General features: G+C 40.1%; 2 protein-coding genes and 1 long non-coding RNA gene across 5 annotated transcripts in view; 1 reads left to right on the forward strand and 2 right to left on the reverse strand.

The window, feature by feature from the left end:
* Positions 1-22,871, reverse strand: part of cdh13 (cadherin 13, H-cadherin (heart)) — a 356,939-nt gene that overhangs the window by 151,528 nt on the left and 182,540 nt on the right. The gene's annotated exons all lie outside the window — the stretch shown is intronic.
* On the forward strand, positions 15,461-16,344 carry LOC109202949 (uncharacterized). The gene is made up of 3 exons (XR_002062959.2): positions 15,461-15,531; positions 15,927-16,120; positions 16,209-16,344. It is a non-coding gene; the product is annotated as an uncharacterized LOC109202949 (long non-coding RNA).
* Positions 16,531-20,254, reverse strand: LOC112847384 (THAP domain-containing protein 5-like). Of its 2 annotated transcripts, none has more exons than XM_025909058.1 (3): positions 19,494-20,254; positions 19,042-19,177; positions 16,531-18,701 (listed from the first exon to the last, which is right to left on the reverse strand). In XM_025909058.1, the coding sequence occupies exons 1-3, from the start codon at positions 20,087-20,089 to the stop codon at positions 18,693-18,695; spliced, it is 741 nt and encodes a 246-aa protein (XP_025764843.1). In that variant the 5' UTR covers positions 20,090-20,254; the 3' UTR covers positions 16,531-18,692. The 2 variants fall into 2 exon arrangements, with proteins under 2 accessions (XP_025764843.1, XP_025764842.1); XM_025909057.1 differs by having other exon boundaries at positions 16,531-18,756.

A 22,871-nucleotide genomic window follows, 5' to 3' on the forward strand; every position in this document is an offset into this window, starting at 1 on the left:
AGAGAGAAAAGTAAAGATGGATTCAGTCGGCTTGTACAGTTAAACTCAAACACAGTGAGGCAGAGAGGTTATTGAAAGTAAGGATGCGACTGCATCGTGGACGATTGACAGGCTGAGGAGACTCTTCCAAACATATTTCGTCTCAATGTTAAACCTTTTAGTTAAAGCACCTCAGTGCTTAGTGATAGGTTTGTAGCTTAAACCTATTCACTGGAACATTGAAGACAATGTAATTACACAGTGACTTCTTCAGTCTCAGAGACTGAAGAAGTCACTTGGATGAGTGACGAAACGTTTCTCCCACAAAACGCTACGTCCAGATGAACAGATTCAACTTTTGGAGATTTACTTCCCTGGATGATTGAGAATGCATCAAGACGTTACAGTACGATGTGAATCGGTGCCCAAAAGTCACAAGATCAAGTCACTGGGTTATTTCAATCCAGATAAAGGTGATAACAGTAGGCAGTCTCTGTAAACATTTTTTAAAAATATTTTAAAAACAGAGTTCACTTTTGAGAAGCCGATTTCCAAAATAGAAGCATTATAATGGCTGTGATCGAGCTTGTGAAGCAATGGTGAGAGATAATGTAAATTGGAGAAACTGGAGTAAAATGAGGAATTTGAAAGGAGCAATGTCTGTGTTTTCTTGTCAGGGAGGGTGATGGGGAGAGATAGGTTAGTCTAGTCGAACTCTGAGTTGTGAAATTGCGTGTTGGTAAGAAGAGCAGGTCCCTGCTGAACCGAAAAGAAGGACAGATAATCAAGCCTGAGTTGATGTGGGACTTTGTGCAGGGCAAAGGAGAGAGGAAATGCTTTAATAGATTAGCAGTAGTGGAATGGCCACCGGGGAGGCCAAGAGTTTAGGTATTGTCACACCTTCAATTCCCAGTCCTCTAAACGCTTTCATACAGGTTTGGGGTATTCTGTTTTTAGTCCCTCTGCTTTTAGGGAAGTCACTCTTTTGAAAATTAAGAATAAACATAGATGCATTATGAGGTGAATACAGAAACTGAAGAGTTGGAAAAGAGAGAAAGAATGCTGGGTGGGAGAAAGTTGATGCTATTTAGCTTTGGAATGATGCCGGGAACAACGTACAGCCCGCGAGGGAGCAAAATAATTTACTCCAAACTGCAGAAATGTATTCAAATAAAGCCCTATTCACATATATTCAGATCACATCACTACTGAAAATAAAGGCCGTTTAGAATACAGTTTTTTTCCTCTCTGTGGTGTAATGCATATCACTGCCTTTGGTAATTCAAAAGAAGATAGCTCAGTTAAGAAGGCTCAGGAAAATCAATGAAGCCTTACTGTTGAAAAGAGAACAGATGCATATAAATGACTGAATAGTTTCTCGCTAGTGTGGCCCTTGCATTTCTATCCAGAGACCATAAGCTATTGCACTGGCGCGTTTACACAGTGAGGTCCATACGTTTTATTTTTACAGCATAATATTTGCATTTTTCCCTCCTTATACTATCAAGATGTAATGAAAGTGCAGAGCTTTAATTCAGCTTTAATTCAAGAGGTTTTATAAAAACAAAAGTTTTGCATCAGCTGTTTAGGAATTTCAGACACCATTTTCATTTTGCTCCATTCAAGTACAGTCTGCTTTTCAGCACCAACTGCAGGCAGCTGTACTGGCCTCGCAGAGCATCTAAAGGGAGGAAACAAAGCATTTGTTGATGTTCGTGGGTACTAAATTCAAGCAGTCACTGTTGTGAGCACCTTTAGGGGTAACCCCCTTTAGTCATTAAAGTGGGTTACTGTGGATCATCTGTGTACATCTCACCCTATCCTCACCAGTCCTCTGAATGTCTTCTTTCAACACAGCCACACATCCATCTCCTTGGTGGTCTTCCTCTTTTCGTCCTGACAGGCTGATCCATATTCAGCATCCTTAGTCCAACGTATCTACAATCTCAGCCTCTCTAACTTAGTCCCCCCTCCGTCGACCTGAGCTGTCTTACTGATATACTCATCTTTAATCCTGTCCATTCTTCTCACATCCAATGAAAACCAGAGCATCTTCAGCTCTGCACCTTCACACATCACACCATACACTTCATAGCCATGTCTCCAATCATACATCCAACACATACCATCTTATAAACTCTGCTGCCGTCTTTCTGACACTCATTTCCACCCACGCTTCGTGACCTCTTTTATTCACCTCTCTTGCGCACTGTTTGTTGCTTTGGATGGTCGACCACGGGCATTTATGCTCACTTTCTTTCACTATCTCTACTCCTTGCAGCTTAATCGTTACACCTGTCTACATCTCGTGCATTCTGTCTTGTTTCTACTGACTTTCATTCCTCTGCTCCCCAGAGGATACCTCCACCTCTGCAAAGTCTCTTCCACCTGTTCACTATTCTCACCACAGATCACAATGTAGCCTACAAACATCATAGCCCACAGAGACTCTCACCTGACCTCATTCGTCAGCCCGTCCATCACTGCTGCAAACAAGAAGGAGCTCATAGCCAATCCCTGAGGTAATCCCACACCCACCTGAACCCGTCTGTGAGTCCTACTGCATACCTCACCACAGTCTCGCTGTCATGTTCTGCATCAGCCTCATATACTTCTCTGCCACTCCTGATTTCATCCTGCAGCACCACACTTCCACCCTATCATACTCTTTCTCTAGATCTACAAAGACACACTTTTAAATACTTCTCTATTAACACTCTCAAAGCAAACATCCCATCTGGAAGGCTCATTCTTAGCATGAAGCCGTACTGCTGCACACCAACCATAACCTCTCTTCTCAGCCGAGCTTCTCAACTCTTTCTAATATCTTCATGGTATGGCTCATCAGTGCTAAAAGGAATCTTTATATTAAATATTCTAACAATCATGTATAAAAGCAGCTGTAATTCTCAATCAGCGAATGCTATACTTGTTAAATTAAAGCAGAAAGTCTGCACTCCAGTCTAATCAAGTCATTTTAACTATTAAGTAAAAAACTATTATTTATGACACTATATTTAATTTGAATTGAATTTGTTTCTGGCATATTACGTCATCGTTTGAAAGTCTTTGTGATTACACTCCGAGTAAAGTCATAAAAGAAAGCTAAAAGTTGACCAGTCGGGTTTTATTACTTCACTGGGCCGAATGGCATCATGTGCATGCACGTCCATAAATGCAAAGGAGAAAAAAAGAAAAAACTAATTTATCCTAACAGAACAATACCCAAGAGTTAATTGGGCAACAGGCTCTGTAGATACCTTGGACATTAATTTGCCAGGCTTTGTCTGTGTGACAAGCTGATAATGAGGTATTGTGGGACAGCGGGTCACCTGGTAGGGTGGTGGACAGATTGCGCTCCAGCTAACAAAGGTAGAGAGAGAATAAGAAAGGTAGAGACAGAGACCATAATGGGACAAATGGGCACCATCGTGCTACAAATTACCTGCCAGTTTTGGTGTAATCTCTCAGCTGCATCACTTTCTCTCCTGAATCAATCGCTTTCCTGTTTTCTCTGCGCCCGCCGGCTCCTGCTGGCACCAACTAACCTTCTAACTCAGCTACTCCACTAGGTTTCCTCAAACTTAGCAAAGGTACATCCACTCACTAGCCATTAATTCTTTATATTTATTTTATTTTGTTGAAGTTTTTCTTAGGTATGTTGGCACCACGAGGTTACTGCCCAACATCGTACAAAACAGTCATGACGAGGAAAGAAAAGAGTTTGAGCAAACCCAGCAGACGAGATCAACAACAGGATGAAGCAGAGGTCAGAGATGGTTTTAATGACCGGGCATCGACAGTGCTCTGTGCAGGGTACAGATAAAGATGAGTGGCGATGTGATTCCAGATAAGAATTCAACACAAAGCAGATCAGGTCGTGATACAGAGTGTTTTTGAGTTTGATGTTGCTTTTTCGCAATGGTTATGAATGTGCTTATGGTTTGACCTTTTGTATTCATTACTTTAAAACACTGCACAACAAGGCTTCAGAATAAATATGAGTGGATTTCATTTTATCAACCTGTGATCATTTTTGTTTCATTTATTTCAAAACGTTATTACAAGAACTATGTTTCTGAAAGCGAGCGCAGCAGGGAAGACTTCAGTCAAGGATGTATATATAAGAAAGTCTGAGCTACAGAGAAAGTTCTCCTTTTGCTGTAGCAGCAGATGAGTCAGATCACGAGTGCCACTGCCTCACCAAGAGCTCAGGTTGAGGAAGAAGTAGGCTCTTCATCTAGCTACTTAGCCTTGCCCAGTGGCTCACCTTTAGATATAATTAAAGCTTAATAAATCATAAATAAGATTAGTTTGAAGGCACACCTAGAGGTCTCTCACATATTAGTCACCATGGGATGCAATTCTGTGTTTTTACTAATTGGCTGTTTAAGAAAACTGGTTAAGTGTAGACTTATAAAATAAACTGTTAGATAACAAATGTTTCTGATTTATTATTCACATAAAAAAGTAGATAGTAGGAAGGATAAAGAGGAGGAGCGCACAGAGGAGACGGGGAATGATGCAGACAGACGAGACATCAAATGAGCTACTGAAGAAACGGAGAGGATCGCATGGCTAAGACACCGAGCTAGCACAGTTCGTTACACTTCACATTTGTCACAGTTGAAAAGGAGAGCTTGTTGGACGTGCAGGGTTGGCTCCTGCTGCTAAAAATACAAAGAATAACAAAGTTGACTGGGGAGACAAACTGCATTGGTTTTACTTTTTTTGGACTTCGTCTTATGAAAGCCAATTAAAGCAACGATTAAGTGGAACTCCAGCACACTGTCTCGCTTGTCTGACCTTCATCATGTACTGAATACAGTAACGTCTGTGTGGAACAGGTCAATAATTCTGGGAGGGACTAATCACATTATACCCACTTTAATAAACTTGATTGTTAAATAGCCAGTTGATGTTCTAATATTATTTATACAATTTTTATTTACACAGCGCCAAACCACAACAGTCGTCTCAAGGCGCTTTATATTGTAAGGTAGACCCCACAATAACACATACAGAGATGAACCCACCAATCATAGGACCATCTATGAGCAAGCACTTTGGCGACAGTGGGAAGGAAAACCTCCCTTTTAACAGGAAGAAACCTCCGGCAGAACCAGGCTCAGGGAGGGGCGGGGCCATCTGCAAATGATAAAATTTTTACTCTCAGTCGACTAAAAGCCACATTCAGTGACTCAGAGCTTTGTTCTGTGTCATTTATCACCAACTTTATAATTAGCAGCTGAACTGCTTGACCTACTGAGCCACATCCACCCAAATATCCACAACTATTATGTTTATTATAATGTTTTTGAAGCCCTGCACCAGATTAATGACTCATCTATCTGGTACTGTCTGATGAAAGACTTGCAAACGGTGTTTCATTCAAAAGCTGTGGTTTGTGTTTAAAATGCTGGTGTTCTAAATCAGCGGTCCCCAACCTTTTTTGCCTCACGGACCGGTTTATGCCCGACAATATTTTCACGGACCGGCCTTTAAGGTGTCGCGGATAAATACAACAAAATAAAACTAGTACCGGTACTGAAAAAAAGAAGATTTATTCATAACACACGTGAAAAGACCCAGGAAAACCGAGTTAACGATAAAAACGATAACAAAATAACACTGAAAACCGATAAAAACCCTGAAACATTTCATACCTGAGCCTCAACTCTCGCGGCCCGGTACCAAACGACTCACGGACCGGTACCGGTCCGAGGCCCGGGGGTTGGGCACCGCTGTTCTAAATCAAAAATGATGAACATAGTAAATGAGATGCAGATGACTCAGATGGCCAGCATTATTGCTGTGAGTATACTGATGTTGTTATTATTATTATTATTATTATTAGGTACTATCTATATGATATTATTTCATTTAAAGCTTAACTTAGGTACTGATCACCGGAAACATGCTCTATATTATTTAGTTTTTCTGTATAGACTGGTCTCCGCCTTCAGTCTGAAATTACTGTGAATTTATTAAAACACAGGTGCTGATTTCGCCTACTGTGATCAATGTATCCCTTCAGACACCCACTGATGATATATTTTTCTGATCTCCGTTTCCAGCAGTGCCGTGCTGACAGGCGTCTCCTACAGCTGTGAGAGACAACAAACACAGTCACCACATCCTGTGCACCTAGACTGTGCTCTGCATCATAGGTTCATAATAAAAGGATCCCTTGGGTGAACTGAGTAAGCGTCTGTGGAGTGATCGAGTGTGCCGGAGAGAGGGATGAGGTGTAGAAGTCACACATTTTTATATTTACTTACTTTTCCATGAGTGTGTCTATCTTAGGCAAAATGACAGTTTTACTCTCTTGATATAAAAGATATTTAATTTACCAGAACAACTAAATATGGGCAATCCCATATTATATGGTAATATAATATAAACAATTTATACCAAAGCCCTTTTTACAGGCAATATTTTAACTGGTCCAAGATGGAAAAGCACATGTGCAACTAATATTATAATAATGATGGCTCTGTTCCATTTAAGTGTCCCTGTAAGCCATGGCAGTGAGCCAGAAGGAACAGTGGATGATGGGACACCTAAATGGAACAGAGCCATCAATTATGTTATCAGTTCTGCTTGTGTACTGTATGTTTTTTAATCTAATCTCAAGTCAAAATGTCTGCTGTGAAAAAGATCTGATGGATTTGTAGATTTACTATATAGTCACATGCAATTACATGTGAAGTGACAGGAGATTCAATCTAAGTTGCTCATCCTTTGGCTAAAGCTCTGCTGCATCTGCGTGTCTCTTTGTGTGTAAGGGATGAGAGTACAGCAGAACAGCAGACCGGAATCAGCCCCCACTCCCTTCACAGCAGGAGATCGGGCCTTAATTACTTGTGATATAAACACAAATTAGTCTGGAACACAGAGATTCAGCTATGAGTAATATCTCCATTTATACCCCATCATGTCCAATTACACAAGATGTATCACCTAGATGTTAGATATAGCTTGTCTCCATGATGTTGGCAGACCAAAGATAAACACAAATTACCAAAAGAACATCACAGCAATTTTCCAGCAACATTAAATTCCATGTCTAAAATTCGTTTTTCTGTCCGTGAATCCACTACACTGTAAAATCTAATTAGTTCCCAGAACTCAAAAAAATTATGGAAACTCGTTGCCTCAAAAAAATTGAGTAAAGCTTAGCTAAAAACCACTAAGTTAAGACAACTTATTTATTTTGAGTACTCTGTACAAGCTCATTTGTTCCCAGAACTCAAAAAAATTGGATCAAGTTTACTTAAGATGACCAAGTTAGGGCAACTTACTCATTTTGAGTACACTGTACAGCCGTGTTAGTTCCCAGAACTCAAAAAAATTATGGAAACTCGTTGCCTCAAAAAAACTAAGTAAAGCTTACTTAAGATGACTGTTAGGACAACTTATACATTGCAAGTCTGCAGTATTAAGAATAACTTGATATTTCTGACTGTACAATACTAATTGTTTACCTACTGACAAACATGTTAAGTTCAACTAAATGAAAAAACAATTTGTGGTAACCTGAATATGATTAAAAATAATTAACAACACTTTTTGTAATGATGTTAAAATCAGCCCAACTTTTATTTTCAAACACAACAAAGTACAACAGCCAACATACTGGACACTGTTCTGCTGAACAACAAACAATTATATTGCCATCACTGTTATAATCTTACAATGAAACAAAGTCTCAGATGTAATTATTCTGAAAATAAGTTTAGGTCTACCAAAGTTTGTTTTGTACTTACATTACTTATATAATCAAAATAAAATATTTGTTGTTCTGTCACAAGTGCAGTCTCTAATTTAAACAACACATTTGTTTTCCATTCCAACACATGAGCTGGAATATTGTAATATTTTAAGGATGGCTTGTTTCCAGTCCAGGCATTACTGCCTGAATGACTGTCATGGATCGAGGTGATCCAAATGTAGGTGCAGAAGAAAGTCTTTAACTTCCCTTAAGTACAGTGGCAGTGGATGTGGGTTGGAGATGCAATGAGCTTGAACCTGCAGGCGACCATCTTCACACCATCTGTGACGGAGGACTCATCTCTCCTGTTGTCCTGCAAGCAAACAATCATATTTTTTGGAACATGAACTTAATTGCTTTCTTAAAACATTTTTTTCTGCATTTGGTATAAAACAGACTCCAATTTAGACAATCTCAGGCTCCCTCCCCACCGGAGAGGTGACATTCAATGTCCCAATTGTCAGTCTGCATAGCCCTGACCACCACCCAACACACAATAATGTCATGAAAGCATCATTTTAAAAAGGGCTATGCAAACATGGCCAATAACTTTCATTCTAATGATCTGCAAAATGATTTGGGCACAAAACAAATTTTGCTGTTAGAAAACTTGCAGACTTCACTATATACAGTGTAGACCCTCTAAACTAAGTTTGGGGGATGTGATCTTTCAAGAAATGCAGACCAAACTGTTGTTGTTTGTTTACTTACACAGCATGTCTTCTAGAATTAACTGTGGTCACCAGCAACAGCATAGTGCAGTCACATCTCAAGTCTAATAACAGAAGACAGGAAAAGATCAGTAAAGAAACAACTTCCCCAAACCAAAGCACAAATAAAACAATAAGTAAAACAGGCTGATCTAAAGTATGATTAAAGTTCAGCCTGATTAATATAAATATCACTGACAGTTGCTAATATACTGGAAAACCAAAATACTTACTGATGTCTTTCTGTCCAACAGCAGGAGTGCTGGTCCCGAGCCTCAAAGACAGTAAGAAGCAAGCAGAGGGAGAAAAAACAGAACATTTTTCAGAAACTGATTTGATCCTTAATGGCTGTGCAATCATTGTAACATAGAGTTTGCTTATGTTGTTAAATAAAGGCTAGATTTGACATTAATAGATGCCACAGATGTTCTAAAGCTGCCACAAAGCATGAAAAAAAAAAAAAAAATAGACGTCTCCGAAAACATCGGAGCATTTTTGCAAATATGTGATGTCTTGATAAATCGAGCAGATATTTGAAATTTACACAGCTACAATCTCGCCTGAAAATATCTTAAAAGTTTATTTTGTGACCCAGAAAAAGTAATAAGTTCTTCAGCGGCGCTCCTCCGCCATTGCCGCGCTTACAAGTACGCACAGGCTCCGACAACCGTGGCCGACAAATACGATCCTCCTTTTCCCCAGACTACCCTTTCTGGGTCACAAAATAACCTTTTAAGATATTTTCAGGCGACAATGTAGCTGTGTAATGCTCAAATATCTACTTAATTTATCAAAATATCACATATTTTCAAAAGTGCTTCCACGTTTTCGGAGAGCTCTGTTATCCACCCCCACACCTACCCCACCCCTAACGGCTGCACCTCCCGAAGAATTTTGTCTGGGCTCTTATCTCACTTATTTATTTCAAACAATCAACAGAAAATTTCACCACATAGTTTTATGTAAGGTTTTTAAGGCTGTGGTGTTAATTTTTAAGTAACATGAGCCCAGCGGCAGCAGCAACGCTAGGCTAACACTAACTAGCTAGCAAGATTTTAAACCTGGTGCTAAACTAAGAGAAGCCACAAAATCAGTTTGAATAAGAGTAAACATTTACTCACCAAGTCAGTGTATCAGGTAAAGATCCACAGCAATGACAACAATAATATCTTGAGCTGACGCTTCTCCAGGTTTGCTCAACATATTCCATAAAAAATGCACCGTGAACATGCGGACTGATCCGAGAGGGAGGAGGACGGTAGTGACGTGGCATTTTCAAAACACATCTTTCATCCTTCCGCACTGAGAAGCAAAACTTCCAGCTTACTTAGTTTTTCTAAGTTAAGACAAATCAAATAAATGGAGTTTATCAGCGTTTTTGCATAAAAAGTACTGGTAACTTATTTAAATTGAGTTCTAATAACAAATTGATAAAAATTGAGTTCAGCCTATTTAATATTTTTAATTAAACACAATATTACATTTTACAGTGTAACAGCAGATATAACTTCATCATTTATTTCGTTGATGCCCATAATTCACAAGTGACTCCTAAAGCTACTGGATGAGTGCACTCTGAGACGGACACATGTGACGGTAAACATAGTTTTTTACTGCTAAGACTAGTTTATACACAGAGATTTCTTCTGACAGAATGCAATTAATATTAGTCATTTATATTCTCTCCTGCTCATGAAATGCATCTTTTATTTTGTATGTGTCCATTTAGCACAGACTTTGTACAAATTTCATGCTGTGACTGATCATGCCGTGAATCTTCTTTCCTTTGTTTGAGCCGTTTGTTAAAATGCTATCATCATCATCATCATTATTAATTATTATTATTATTACCTGACTAATTCAAATAACATTGAGATGCTGTGTAAAATGTAAATATTGTATGCCATCATAGTTCTGCAGAGTTTCCACAGATGATATGATGCACTGTGGAATTTTACACTGAGCAACATTATTCTGAAGTTGTTCCACACTTTTTTGTAGCTGAACCTCTGAGAAACTCTGTCTAAAATGTTTTTTTGTATCCAATCATGTTACTGACCTGTTGCTAACTAACCTAATTAGTTGCAAAAGTTTTTTTTTTTACTTGGCTGTTTCTTTTCACTGCTGCTGACATTTTCAGCCTTTTTTTGCCCCTTTGCTGCATCAAAATTCAAAATGAGTATATTTTATAAAGTTTCACTGTTTAAACTTTTATGAGATTTGCAAATCTGTTATTATTATTATTATTATTATTATTATTATTATTTAAAAGACAACCAAAGCCTAATCCTAAATGTTGGGTTTGATGGTTACATTGAATATGTAATGTTGTGATGTCCGGTGAAAATCACGAAAACAAACATGTTTAATCTGTAATTTCAAAAGAGACATTTAAGGCTCACTGTACACGTACTGATGGACCGTGATTTAAGATCCCAGTTGTAACATACACTGTATCATACTGGGTTCACATCATGGCTGTCATTTTACCCGGAGTCTGATCATTTATGTTACTCAAGTAATTTACTTACATCCTAAATAAATATAGTATCTATTCTGTATACAGTGCAGAAACTATCACTAACACCCACAAATCAGGCAAAATTAAAAATAACATTTTACATCAAATTTAGCAGCACTGGGTTCACAGAGATGGTCAATGTTGGGAATTGAGAACCGGTTCTTTTAGAGAATCGGTTCTCGTTAGTCTCCCTCCCTATCGATCCCGCTTATCGGTTCTTGCCCTCTCGCTACGATCATCTGATTTCAGTCTACAGCGTGGATATGGACATTACTTTTATTTTTATTGCACAAAAGACTGCGACCGCCATGGTAAACTGAAGACCACTCCAGAACAGAAACGACTGCATTATACTGTTAACACAACTTTGGCTCTTGGCAAGCCACCTGCACAGACAGCATGCTAACGCTAAGCTAGCCAAGAACCCAGAGTGATGTTAAAGCTGAGTAAATGCTGACCCCAGACCAGCGCCGTGATAAAGTCAGCCAAAGTTGTTTGTTGTTCTGGCAAGCATCCACACTGAAGCTTGCATATGATTTTGATAAAGTGAAGTATAAACTTAGCGTGGGTGTGCAAATCGCCACAACAAATAACACCATTATCACGCAACTACTAACTCGCTCATTCGCAGCCTTGATGCTGTTAGAACTGACTTGGGTAAAATCTGCATATTAATTTGGCACCAAAAGCAGTCATGTATGAATGTGCTACTACTCCTGTGAGGGTGACATTCTTTACAATTAACAGTGCCTCGCTGTTCTGGAAATTTCTAAGGCTTTCATTTCAAAGTAATTGTTGTTTTGGGGAAAAGATTTGCATTCGTTAGACAGTGCAGCTCTGTCAGATGGAAAATTCAAGGGAGACAAACTGCAAAATGTCAGGTCTAGCTGGCCGGGAGCAAGACTGTTGGAGTGGTAACCACTTGGTGTGACATTTTTTTTCTTTTTTTTCTACACCAGCTCAGATATTCAGATATTCAGATAGGGGGAATCTGGGTTAACAAGAATGAAATGAAGAGTAAATCAAAATGCGAAAACCAAAACAAAATCAGAAAACCTCAAAAAGAAGAAAGAAAGTAAGCTAATTGAAACAGATTTGAAAAGCAAGAGACAGCAAAACTGTTTAAGTGTGTTACTGTGCACACAGCTCAAGAGAATGTAGAGAAAATGAAAGAGATAATGTAGAATAAAAACAAAGACTGGTGAGTAGAGGAGTAAACACAGAGTTAGGAGAGGGCTTGCCAGCAGACCCAGGCATTGGCTGTCTTTGTTATCGGTTTGCACAGAAATGTCAGAGCGCTGTGACATTCTCCCCTACAGCTTCCCCTGCTGCCCAGCCACTACTCTGCAGCACACACACCGTGTAGGAGCACATGCACTCTTATTCACATAACCTCATGCATGCACTGCAACATAACACAAATGTAGCTTTCATTATTCACTCACACATGCCTGCAGGGCTGAGGCTTTGTTTGTAATGTAGGAAAGATAGCAAATATTATCGCTGAAAAAAAAAAAAGGGCTTGAAGGTCAATATTTGGCATGACCACCTTTTTTCTTGAACACTGCCTAAAGTCTCTTAGGCAAGCTTACTTGTAGTTTATTTAAGTATTCTTCAGGAATACTTCTCCAGGTTTCTTGAAGGACGTTCCAAAGCACCTTACTAGAGGCCCTTTATTCCATTCTCCGTCAAGATGATCCTACACTGCTCCGGTAACGTTAATGTCTGAGCTTTAGGCAGAGCAATGCCCATAGTGCTCTGCTGTGTGCTGTCTGTACAGGTATGCCTTTACTGCATCGGAAATTGCTATGCTGAAAAATTAAGCTTTTTCCAATCCAAAGCTTTCCAGATGATGTTGGACAATCGGTGTACATGCTAACAATTATTAGAACGAAAAGCACCTTTTGCCACTGATTTTCAGTCAAGTTCTTAGTTTGGCAGGCTTCGTGTCAGGGTGGTCCTTTGTTTATGCGTCGTTTTCTGTTTCCTGTGCATGTCTTTTGTCCTCTGTGTATGGCCGTTTCTCAATTCTCGAGAACGCGAGCACGGACTCGCGATTTGTACAATTGGAACACCAGCGTACGTGATGATGTCACAGGTCCGGAGGTTTTACTGCCGTCCCCTCCTAATTTAACTGTGAGTAACATGTTATGAAGCTTAACTTTAATCACAGCCAAACCGGTTTACTCAGGAACAAATAAAACACTGAAATAAACCAAACATTAACATTTAGAAGTGATCTAAGTGACTTATATATCATTTTTAACCTCAGTAGTGAAACCTCTATTAATAAAAATAGTGTACATGTACATACGTGTACATACCTTAATAAAAACAAGCAGGTGAGATGTTAGAACGCTTTTATTTTTATTTTAGTGGACACTCAATACTATAGACAGCTGCTGGGGTTTCTTTAACCTGAGTAGAGAAAAACCGCGGGCAGGGGGCGTGGGATGAAAACGATGTGCCGGGAGTCCGCTGTTCTCGCCGGCTCTAATAATCCTCGACCTCGCTGTCTGCTATGGAGCTGGCGGGTCACAGACGTCTCCGAAAACGTCGGAGCGCGTTTGGAAATATATGATATCTTGATAAATCGAGCAGATATTTGAAGTTTACACAGCTACACTCTCGCTTGAAAATAACTTAAAAGTTTATTTTGTGACCCAGAAAGAGTAATATTTAAAAGTTTTTAGCCCCGCTCGTCCGCCATTGCCGCGTTTGAGTTTTGGACGAAATGCATTCTGGGATATTTAGCTGTACCAAGTCCACACAAATCACCACCGATGCATGCTCGATAAAACGGGCGGAGCGAGAACACATCCGGGACTTTTTCGCGTTCTCGGCTTGAAGCGTACTTCGAATTGGAACAGTACTTGGTCTCTGACTGATGACGTATCACGAGTACACGAGAACGCAAGTACGCACAAGTACCCATATTGAGAAACGCCCTATGATTTTTGTTGTGTCTGTGTTCCCCTTATCTGTTTCCATGTTCCTCTCCTTGGCCGTTTCTCAATTCTCAAGTACGCGAGTACGTACTCGCCGAGAACGCACGGGAGTACGTACCCGCCGAGAACGTGAGCACGGAGTCGCGATATGTACAATTGGAACACCTGCCTACGTGATGATGTCACAGGTCCGGAGTTTTTACTGCCGTCCCCTCCTAATTTAACTGTGAGTAACATGTTATGAAGCTTAACTGTAATCACAGCCAAACCGGTTTACTCAGGAACAAATAAAACACTGAAATAAACCAAACATTAACATTTAGAAGTGATCTAAGTGACTTATATATCATTTTTAACCTCAGTAGTGAAACCTCTATTAATAAAAATAGTGTACATACCTTAATAAAAACAAGCAGGTGAGATGTTAGAACGCTTTTATTCCTATTTTAGTGGACACTCAATACTATAGACAGCTGCTGGAGTTTCTTTAACCTGAGTAGTGAGAAGTCCGCGAGCGGGGGGGGGTTGAAAACGATGTCCCGGGAGTCCGCTGTTGAGTTTTGGACGAAATGCATTCTGGGATATATAGCTGTCCCAAGTCCACACCGATGCATGCTCGATAAAACGGGCGGAGCGAGAACACATCCGGGACTTTTTCGCGTTCTCGGCTTGATGCGTACTTCGAATTGGAACAGTACTTGGTCTCCGACTGATGACGTATCACGAGTACACGAGAACGCAAGTACGCACAAGTACGCATATTGAGAAACGCCCCTTGTGTATCGTTCCGTCTCCTCAGTCTGTCACGTGTTTCCTGTCTGCGTTTTCCATGTCATATTGTCAAGCTTGTGTTGTCACAGTCTTCATCTCATTATGTTTCCTGTTTTATTTTGACAGTCTCGTGTTTGCATGTTCATTGTGTTTAGTTTTGCTTCCCCCGTGGCATCATGTTCATTTGTGTCAGCTGTGTTTCCACCTCCCTCATTACCCTGCTGTGTCTTTAAGTCCTGTGTCTTCCTTTGTTTAGTGTCAGGTTGTCTGTTGTCTTTTGCGCCATGTCTCCATGTTCCAGGTATCTATGTAGCCAAGCCAATTTTCATGTTTATATTTAGCTTTCCCAGTTTAGGTTATTGTTTATTCTCCTTGTGTATCGCTTTGTATTTCTCTTCTTGTAATTCTCAAACACGTAGCCTAAAGCAGATAACTCGTAAGCTGGAGAGGAAATGGCGTGTCACAAATTTAGAGGATCATCATTTAGCCTGGAGAAATAGTTTGCTGCTTTATAAGAAAGCCCTCCGCAAAGCCAGAACATCTTACTATTCATCACTGATTGAAGAAAATAAGAACAACCCCAGGTTTCTCTTCAGCACTGTAGCCAGGCTGACAAACAGTCAGAGCTCTACTGAGCCAACAATCCCTTTAACGTTAACTAGTAATGACTTCATGAACTTCGTGGTGACATGAGTAATACAGAAATAATGCTAATGGTACTTGTATCTTTATTCAGTGTCCAAAAAACACAGGTTGTCAGGGGAGGTCGGTGTGAGAGCCCTGTGCTACAGGTCAATGAGGAAGAGTGAGGCACCACACAGACTAAGTGTAGGCAGGAAGCTGTGTAAAGTTGTTAATCCCCGTTCAGTGGGGTTCAGTTCATTTAAGCATTAGTTAAGTTCATTCCTAAAGGCTCATCAACTTGAATGTTTTCCTTGTCCCCCTGCGTTATCACTCCTAATTTGACTAGTCAGATAGTTTAATCAACTTATGTTTGGGTGATCAGAAACATTTGACACCAAGTTAATACTGCAAATATACACAATCTAAGTTATTACAGTTATCAAGGATTGTTAAATTGTTTTAATAGGGAGAGAAGGAAACACTAAGCATTCAGGAGGGTAGGCCTGTAGGGGTCAGTAACCATAACACTGAACTATGTTCCTGTTCGGCTCTTCCATGAAGATGATGTTACATTTTTAATTTTCGTTCTTTCTTCGTAGATTAAGCTTCTGGATTCATCACCGGTGGTACTGACACATAGCCAGTGCTCCTGTGTGGCAGGCGCTGTTATGTGCAATCACACAGTGGCACTGCTCTTCCAAACAGCACACTACTCACAACTCAGAGTGCCGGTTGTCCCCCTGTGCATAGCTGCACAGAATCTGAACAGCAATGGCACAAGCCACGGACAGTGGTAATTTAAATAAGGTTAAAGTTTTTGAATTAGACCATGTTTACATATGAACAGCAACACCATCCATAGTAAATGTGTCTTCTGTTAGGGTGTGAAGCCAGGACCTATCAACTCTATGATCTTCACTAAGCCGGTACCAAATAGGATGGCCCAGACTGGAGTACGGTAATTAGATTTGTAAAATTTGGTTTCCTGTGTTACAAATGCATGTTGCTATTTGTTCATACATACATGTAATTTACATACAACATTACACTTTCTGAAGACGGCTAACTCAGTCATGTACATATACATCCCAGTCTCTAACTTATGCACCACTGTTTTACACCTTTTAGTTTTTAGTTTAGTTGTCGTTCAGTATAATAACCTTCTTCCTTACATTATTGTCATTGATGTTTTCTTTAGGAGTGGTTTCTACAGAGGCATGGTGGCTCTGTTACCAGATCCCTGCTTGTTCAGAATAACGGAGGCATATGCAAAATTTAATATTGAGGACAGGCCACTTGTGACCACAATGAACATGAGACCTGATAAGCCCCTTGTGGAAAGTGCTTTTGGGCTGGTGCAAGAGGGCAGTGTTCTGTCATATCAGCAGCCGGTTTTGACAACCCGGTACATCACACTACACCGTGATGCACCACCAACACCGCACTTGCCTCTGGAGGGGTATGACATCTTGCCATCAGATTGTGTGTTTGTGTGCTCAGAAGAAGAGCTTCTGCATCTGAAAAGCTTGTCTGTAACTCTGGAAATGGCTCACAAAATAGAGGAAGCTACACGTGAGCAAAGCTCTTCGTCTGAGTGGCATCAGCTCCGCAGGCCCAGAGTGACGTCACGTCAGAGGCCAGAGCTCGGCAGAGTCACTAGCAGAGCGTATATTGAAGGGAACAAGGCAGACAGCAGACATGAGGAGAGGAACTGAGATGGAGCCTGCAATAGCAGCAGAGTATAGTAGGCTAATGAATGTTAACTACTCACCCTGTGGCCTGGTCATTCACCCCATTGCCCCCTGGCTTGCACAAAACTTTATTGACTGCAAATATGTGCAGATGGAATGTGGTACCCCTAAACTAAAAAAGAGCCACGCATATTACTGGCAAGTGCAAGGACAACTGCTCATCAGTGGGATGCAGTGGTGTGACTTTGTCGTGTGGGCACAAGAGGACTACCTAGTGCAAAGAATATACATGGATACAGATGTGCACAATGCAATCAGAGAAAAGGCTGACTACTTCTTTTTTTACATATATATGCCAAGATACCTGTGTTTGGAAAAATGAACAGTGAAAACATAGCAAAAAGGAAAACAGATCCTTCAGGCTGGCTGGAACAAAATAACTGATGTTTTATTTGCAAAGTATTTCATGAATTTTTTTGTTGTTACAAGTTACTTTTATGTGAAATCAGTAAACTGTTATTTAAGCAATGGCATCAATTTCGTTTTTTAAAAACACACATTAAAACATTGAATTTGTGCAGAACTTATTTACATGGTAAGTATTTAAAACTCCATGCCTAGCATACTGACATACATTTAGACAATAACACAACTGAGGGAAGAAAATGACAAATGGTATTTTGGATGTTACTAAAGCACAATGTCACTTATGATTTTAAAACAATTTAGTGATTTACTTTATAATTTTGATAAACAATTTTGTTGAATATGAATAGTAATGTAGTATAATTAAACAGTATTATTAACATTCAACATTTGCAATGAATTAGAATTATCAATAACTGGAACTCAACTATCAGCACTCAAGTACCAGTTCTGTAATCAAGTTTTGTCAAGGAAGAAATGCAACTGTAGTGGCCTCAGCTGCAGGTCATTTTCTATAAGTTGTACTGGCACTGGTGTCTGGGGAAAAGTCCATCTTGTCTCACTTAACCCATTTTTTAACTAATGCTGTGTTCTGGTAATTTGACAGCATGCATGCTACTGCAAACAGTTGGTTGATATTGTAAACATGTGACATGGCAATAATGCTATCAAAAAGTTTGTTCTGTTTTATCCTCCTAATGACTCGCTCCACATGTACCCTGAGTCTGGCTATGGCCTGCGTCTCCTTAACCTGGTATGCTGGCATCTGCTTCTGCTTAGATAGAAAAGGCGGGCAGTACACTTTGCATTAACAACAATCGGTGATTAGGAAGCCCTTATCTACCATCACTGCCATGTCTTCAGTCAACTTCTCAGCAATGCCTGATTGTTTAAATAGTTCCTTGTCACTACCCGAACCAGCATACAGATTAGAGATGAATGTCATTGGACCATGTGGAGCTATGCCAACCAGGGCTTTCATCATGCAGTGGGATTTGTACGAAGAGTACATTTCACTTTGGAGAAGTGGTGAGGATGGTGTCTGACACCTCAGCTCTGTACAGTCAAGGATCATCTGGGTGTCTGAGAAATCTTTGAATTCCTCAGGGAGGTAAGCTTGCACTTCTTCACGTGTAAGCCAGATGCATTGAGACCCCAGTGCAGTGGCAAGAAAATTTGTCCATGTTGCGATAATGCGGCTCACTGTGGACTGGTGTATGTTAAATCAGTGTGCCAGGTCCCTCTCCTTCAAACCAACTGACAGGAAAACCAGGACAAGAAAGAACTCGTTAATTGGCTGTAGCAGCTGCCTCTGGAAGGTGAAAACAAAAGGGAAAATGTTACTCCTTAAGCTATGAACTAGTAAAATTATGCTTTTCTTGGCTAAATGTTTTGTAATGGTTATGCATACCATACTGTACCATGGGGTAAACAATGAGGTGCTGCAGTACACAGGTGTATGTATGTAAAGGATGCTGAGTCCTTTAGCATATATACACCTGTGTATGTATGCTATTGTACATAATGTAATGTTATTGTACATAAATACATTAACATTACACCTCTAGTTCTAACTACCAACAAACCCATAACCTACCGTTGATGTGCGTGCAGGTGTCAGCACTTCTTCGTTCCTATTGGCAGCTGACTTGGCTCTTGAAACCCGGATCATTTTGTAGATGCAAGGCTCAATCAAAAACCAAAATGCCATCAAATGATCATAGCTTGGAAATCTATTCACGAGAGAGACATACATCATGTCAATCATTAGTTAACATTACACACTGACATAAAAATAATGTAAACTGTGACAAATATGCTAATGGTATGCTGTATAACAGTCTGATTAAGAGTCTATTTGGTGTTGTATTTTACCTGTAGCATTAGGATATCGTTTAAATACTAAAGCATCTACATGAAACATACAATCAGCAGAAAAAAAGTAAATATCTATTTTGTTTTCATTAAGACTGGAAACACTTTCGAAATTTAACTGATGGTGACTTTGGTATATTTTAAACAGTTAGCTTGAATAGAGCTTAGGTGTACCTGGTGTAGAATCGGATGTCAGTGTCAGAGCCAGCAAAGCGCTGTAACCCAAATTCTCGCTGGACACGTAACTCCTGTATTTCCTTCCTCAGAGTCTCCACGTCTTTGGACAGGTCTTCTGCAGCTGATGCAGATATGTCCAATGCAGACGGCTCAGGGACTGAGCAGTAGTCATGATCTCTTGTAAGACTGTGCTCTTCTTGATCGTCAGGAGGAACTAGTTCAGGGCGTCGCTCCGTTCTCTCCCAAACACTACGCCGCGGTGGTTCAACTTTATAGCCATTCCACTCAAAAAGTGTTGGTACAGCACCTTTAATAAGCCACCTTCGACCATCAAGGGTTGTTGGCTCTATGAGTTGATCACTGGAAAAGTGTCTGCTGCAGACCCTGGTGTGAGAGGTAATCATGAAATGATCCCGGCGTATGTTTACCAGCCATTGTCTTCTCAAGTCGGAATGGGTCGGAAAGCCATGAAAACTTAGTATGCCGTTAAATTTGGCTGAAGCCGAACAAAGTGGGACACAGCAATGCTCGGAGTATTTCTTCTCCTGTTTTTGAAAATGTTCTGTTTTAAATACTTTCCTTTTTATACTCATTCTGAAGTGACATTAGCGTAGCTACCGATAGATAAACAAACATACCGGAAACGCCCAAGCGGTAGTATTTGGAAACGGAAATACGTCACATGCCGTAGTGCAAGTAGTCCATTTGTACATGTAAATGGAGAGTCCTCTTCACCCACTAAGGTCAATTATGGTGTTCCACAGGGTTCAGTGCTAGGACCAATTCTGTTTACATTATACATGCTTCCCTTAGGCAGCATCATTAGAAGACATAGCATAAATTTTCACTGCTATGCAGATGACACGCAGCTCTATCTATCCATGAAGCCAGGTAACACACACCAATTAGTTAAACTGCAGGAATGTCTTAAAGACTTAAAGACCTGGATGGCCGCTAACTTTCTGCTTCTTAATTCAGATCAAACTGAGGTTATTGTACTCGGCCCTGAAAATCTTAGAAATATGGTATCTAACCAGATTCTTACTCTGGATGGCATTACCTTGGCCTCCAGTAATACTGTGAGGAACCTTGGAGTCATTTTTGACCAGGACATGTCCTTCAACGCACATATTAAACAAATATGTAAGACTGCTTTCTTCCATTTGTGCAACATCTCTAAAATTAGAAATATCCTGTCTCAGAGTGATGCTGAAAAACTAGTTCATGCATTTATTACTTCCAGGCTGGACTACTGTAATTCATTATTATCAGGATGTCCTAAAAACTCACTGAAAAGCCTTCAGCTAATCCAAAATGCTGCAGCAAGAGTCCTGACAGGGACTAGAAAGAGAGAGCAGATTTCTCCTGTTTTGGCTTCCCTTCATTGGCTTCCTGTTAAATCCAGAATTGAATTCAAAATCCTGCTCCTCACATACAAGGTCTTAAATAATCAGGCCTCATCTTATCTTAATGACCTTGTAGTACCATATCACCCTATTAGAGCACTTCGCTCTCACACTGCAGGCCTACTTGTTGTTCCTAGAGTATTTAAAAGTAGAATGGGAGGCAGAACCTTCAGTTTTCAGGCCCCTCTTCTGTGGAACCAGCTTCCAGTTTGGATTCGGGAGACAGACACTGTCTCTACTTTCAAGATTAGGCTTCAAACTTTCCTTTTTGCTAAAGCATATAGTTAGGGCTGGACCAGGTGACCCTGAATCCTCCCTTAGTTATGCTGCAATAGACGTAGGCTGCCGGGGATTCCCATGATGCATTGAGTGTTTCCTTTCCAGTCACCTTTCTCACTCACTATGTGTTAATAGACCTCTCTGCATCGAATCATATCTGTTATTAATCTCTGTCTCTCTTCCACAGCATGTCTTTATCCTGTCTTCCTTCTCTCACCCCAACCGGTCGCAGCAGATGGCCCCGCCCCTCCCTGAGCCTGGTTCTGCCGGAGGTTTCTTCCTGTTAAAAGGGAGTTTTTCCTTCCCACTGTCGCCAAAGTGCTTGCTCATAGGGGGTCATATGATTGTTGGGTTTTTCTCTGTACCTATGAAGTGCCTTGAGGCGACTTTTGTTGTGATTTGGCGCTATATAAATAAAACTGAATTGAACTGAATTGAATTGAATTATTTCTCCATCAGCCATAATAAAAGGCTCGCTTTCACTTAACATTAAGTTTGTTTCCACGCTTTGTCTGCATTTGGCTCCTCTGTTCTCCACTTCACACAGTCTGCATCCACTGACTGTGACACTTGAGTCTTCTGGTCCTGTTTCCCATCTTTAAGACGGTCTTCTTGAAAGCCGCCCATCCACTGGAACTGTTCCTGATGAGGCTTTGCAAACTGAAGATGGATAAAAAAGAGCCAGCTGTATCTCTCAGGTCCAGTGTTTGGTTGTTGTTGGATATTTTCCTCATTCTTAAGGACATGACGTTCGGGCACTATTCATCTCCTGTACATTAGATCGTTTTTAAGCTTACCAGGTCTTCTTTTGTTCTCCACTCAACTTGCAGAGAGCTAATAGCTCTTTAGGAATCTTTGGAATCACCTTGTTTCTCCAAAAAGTATTGTTTTGGTTTTTTTAGATATATTAGCCTTCTTCCCTTTGTCACACAGGTTCTGTATGAGTGATTTTCTTATTTAGCAGTAACAAAGCCTTGGTGTGGCTAGTGAAATTACAGTCGTCTTAAAAAACTTGTGATTAATCACAGTCAATCCATGATTTAACATGGGGGCTAGGTCCTTTTTTAGCTTTTTCCCGTTTATAAATGAAATCACTTAAAACTATATTTTGTATTTAATTTGTCTTTGTCTAATATGAAAACCTGTTTTATGATCTAAAACATGTAATTGTACATTTTAATATGTAAAAAACTAAGAAATCTGGAAGAGTGCAAATACTTTTTCATGGCAGCGTTTATGGGAATTTAATTTTTCTAAGATGAAACCACAGACAGATGTCCTCCTTGAATCTTACAGAGCTTATTAACGTCCTTCATTGGATTCTTTATTGTTTGAGTTTATGTCCAGTAACTTCACTGTTGGATATAATGTTCACTATTCTCACTGCATTTTCTTCTTTGTCCGATAAGAAAAACAGCCACAGAAAAGACATTTTTATTGGTGGCCTGTTGCCCCCTTTTATGGTGCTCGACCATTTTTCCACTAAAATGACAAGAAAGAAAGAAAAAGCCAGAGAGAAGCGTTTGCACCTCAGTGCACTTAAAGCAGTGCAATAATCATTAACACATATTCTTTTGTGTTTGCTTCAATCTTCTCACAATCTGCAGTTAATGACCACGAGACATACAAAGGGATCAACCGGCTGAATGTATGAACTGAATGACTGATTTATCATAAACACATCAATAAG

Source organism: Oreochromis niloticus, linkage group LG7 (assembly GCF_001858045.2).
Source record: "Oreochromis niloticus isolate F11D_XX linkage group LG7, O_niloticus_UMD_NMBU, whole genome shotgun sequence".
NCBI lineage: Eukaryota > Metazoa > Chordata > Actinopteri > Cichliformes > Cichlidae > Oreochromis > Oreochromis niloticus.

Bases quoted from the DNA above. Each gene is read 5' to 3' on its own strand.
- LOC112847384 (XM_025909057.1), bottom strand. From the start codon at position 20,089: ATGAGTATAAAAAGGAAAGTATTTAAAACAGAACATTTTCAAAAACAG. The intron at 19,178-19,493 runs GTACACCTAAGC...TCTCGTGAATAG, and splicing joins GACATCCGATTCTACACCAG to ATTTCCAAGCTATGATCATT. The intron at 18,757-19,041 runs GTAGGTTATGGG...TTCACCTTCCAG, and splicing joins CACCTGCACGCACATCAACG to AGGCAGCTGCTACAGCCAAT.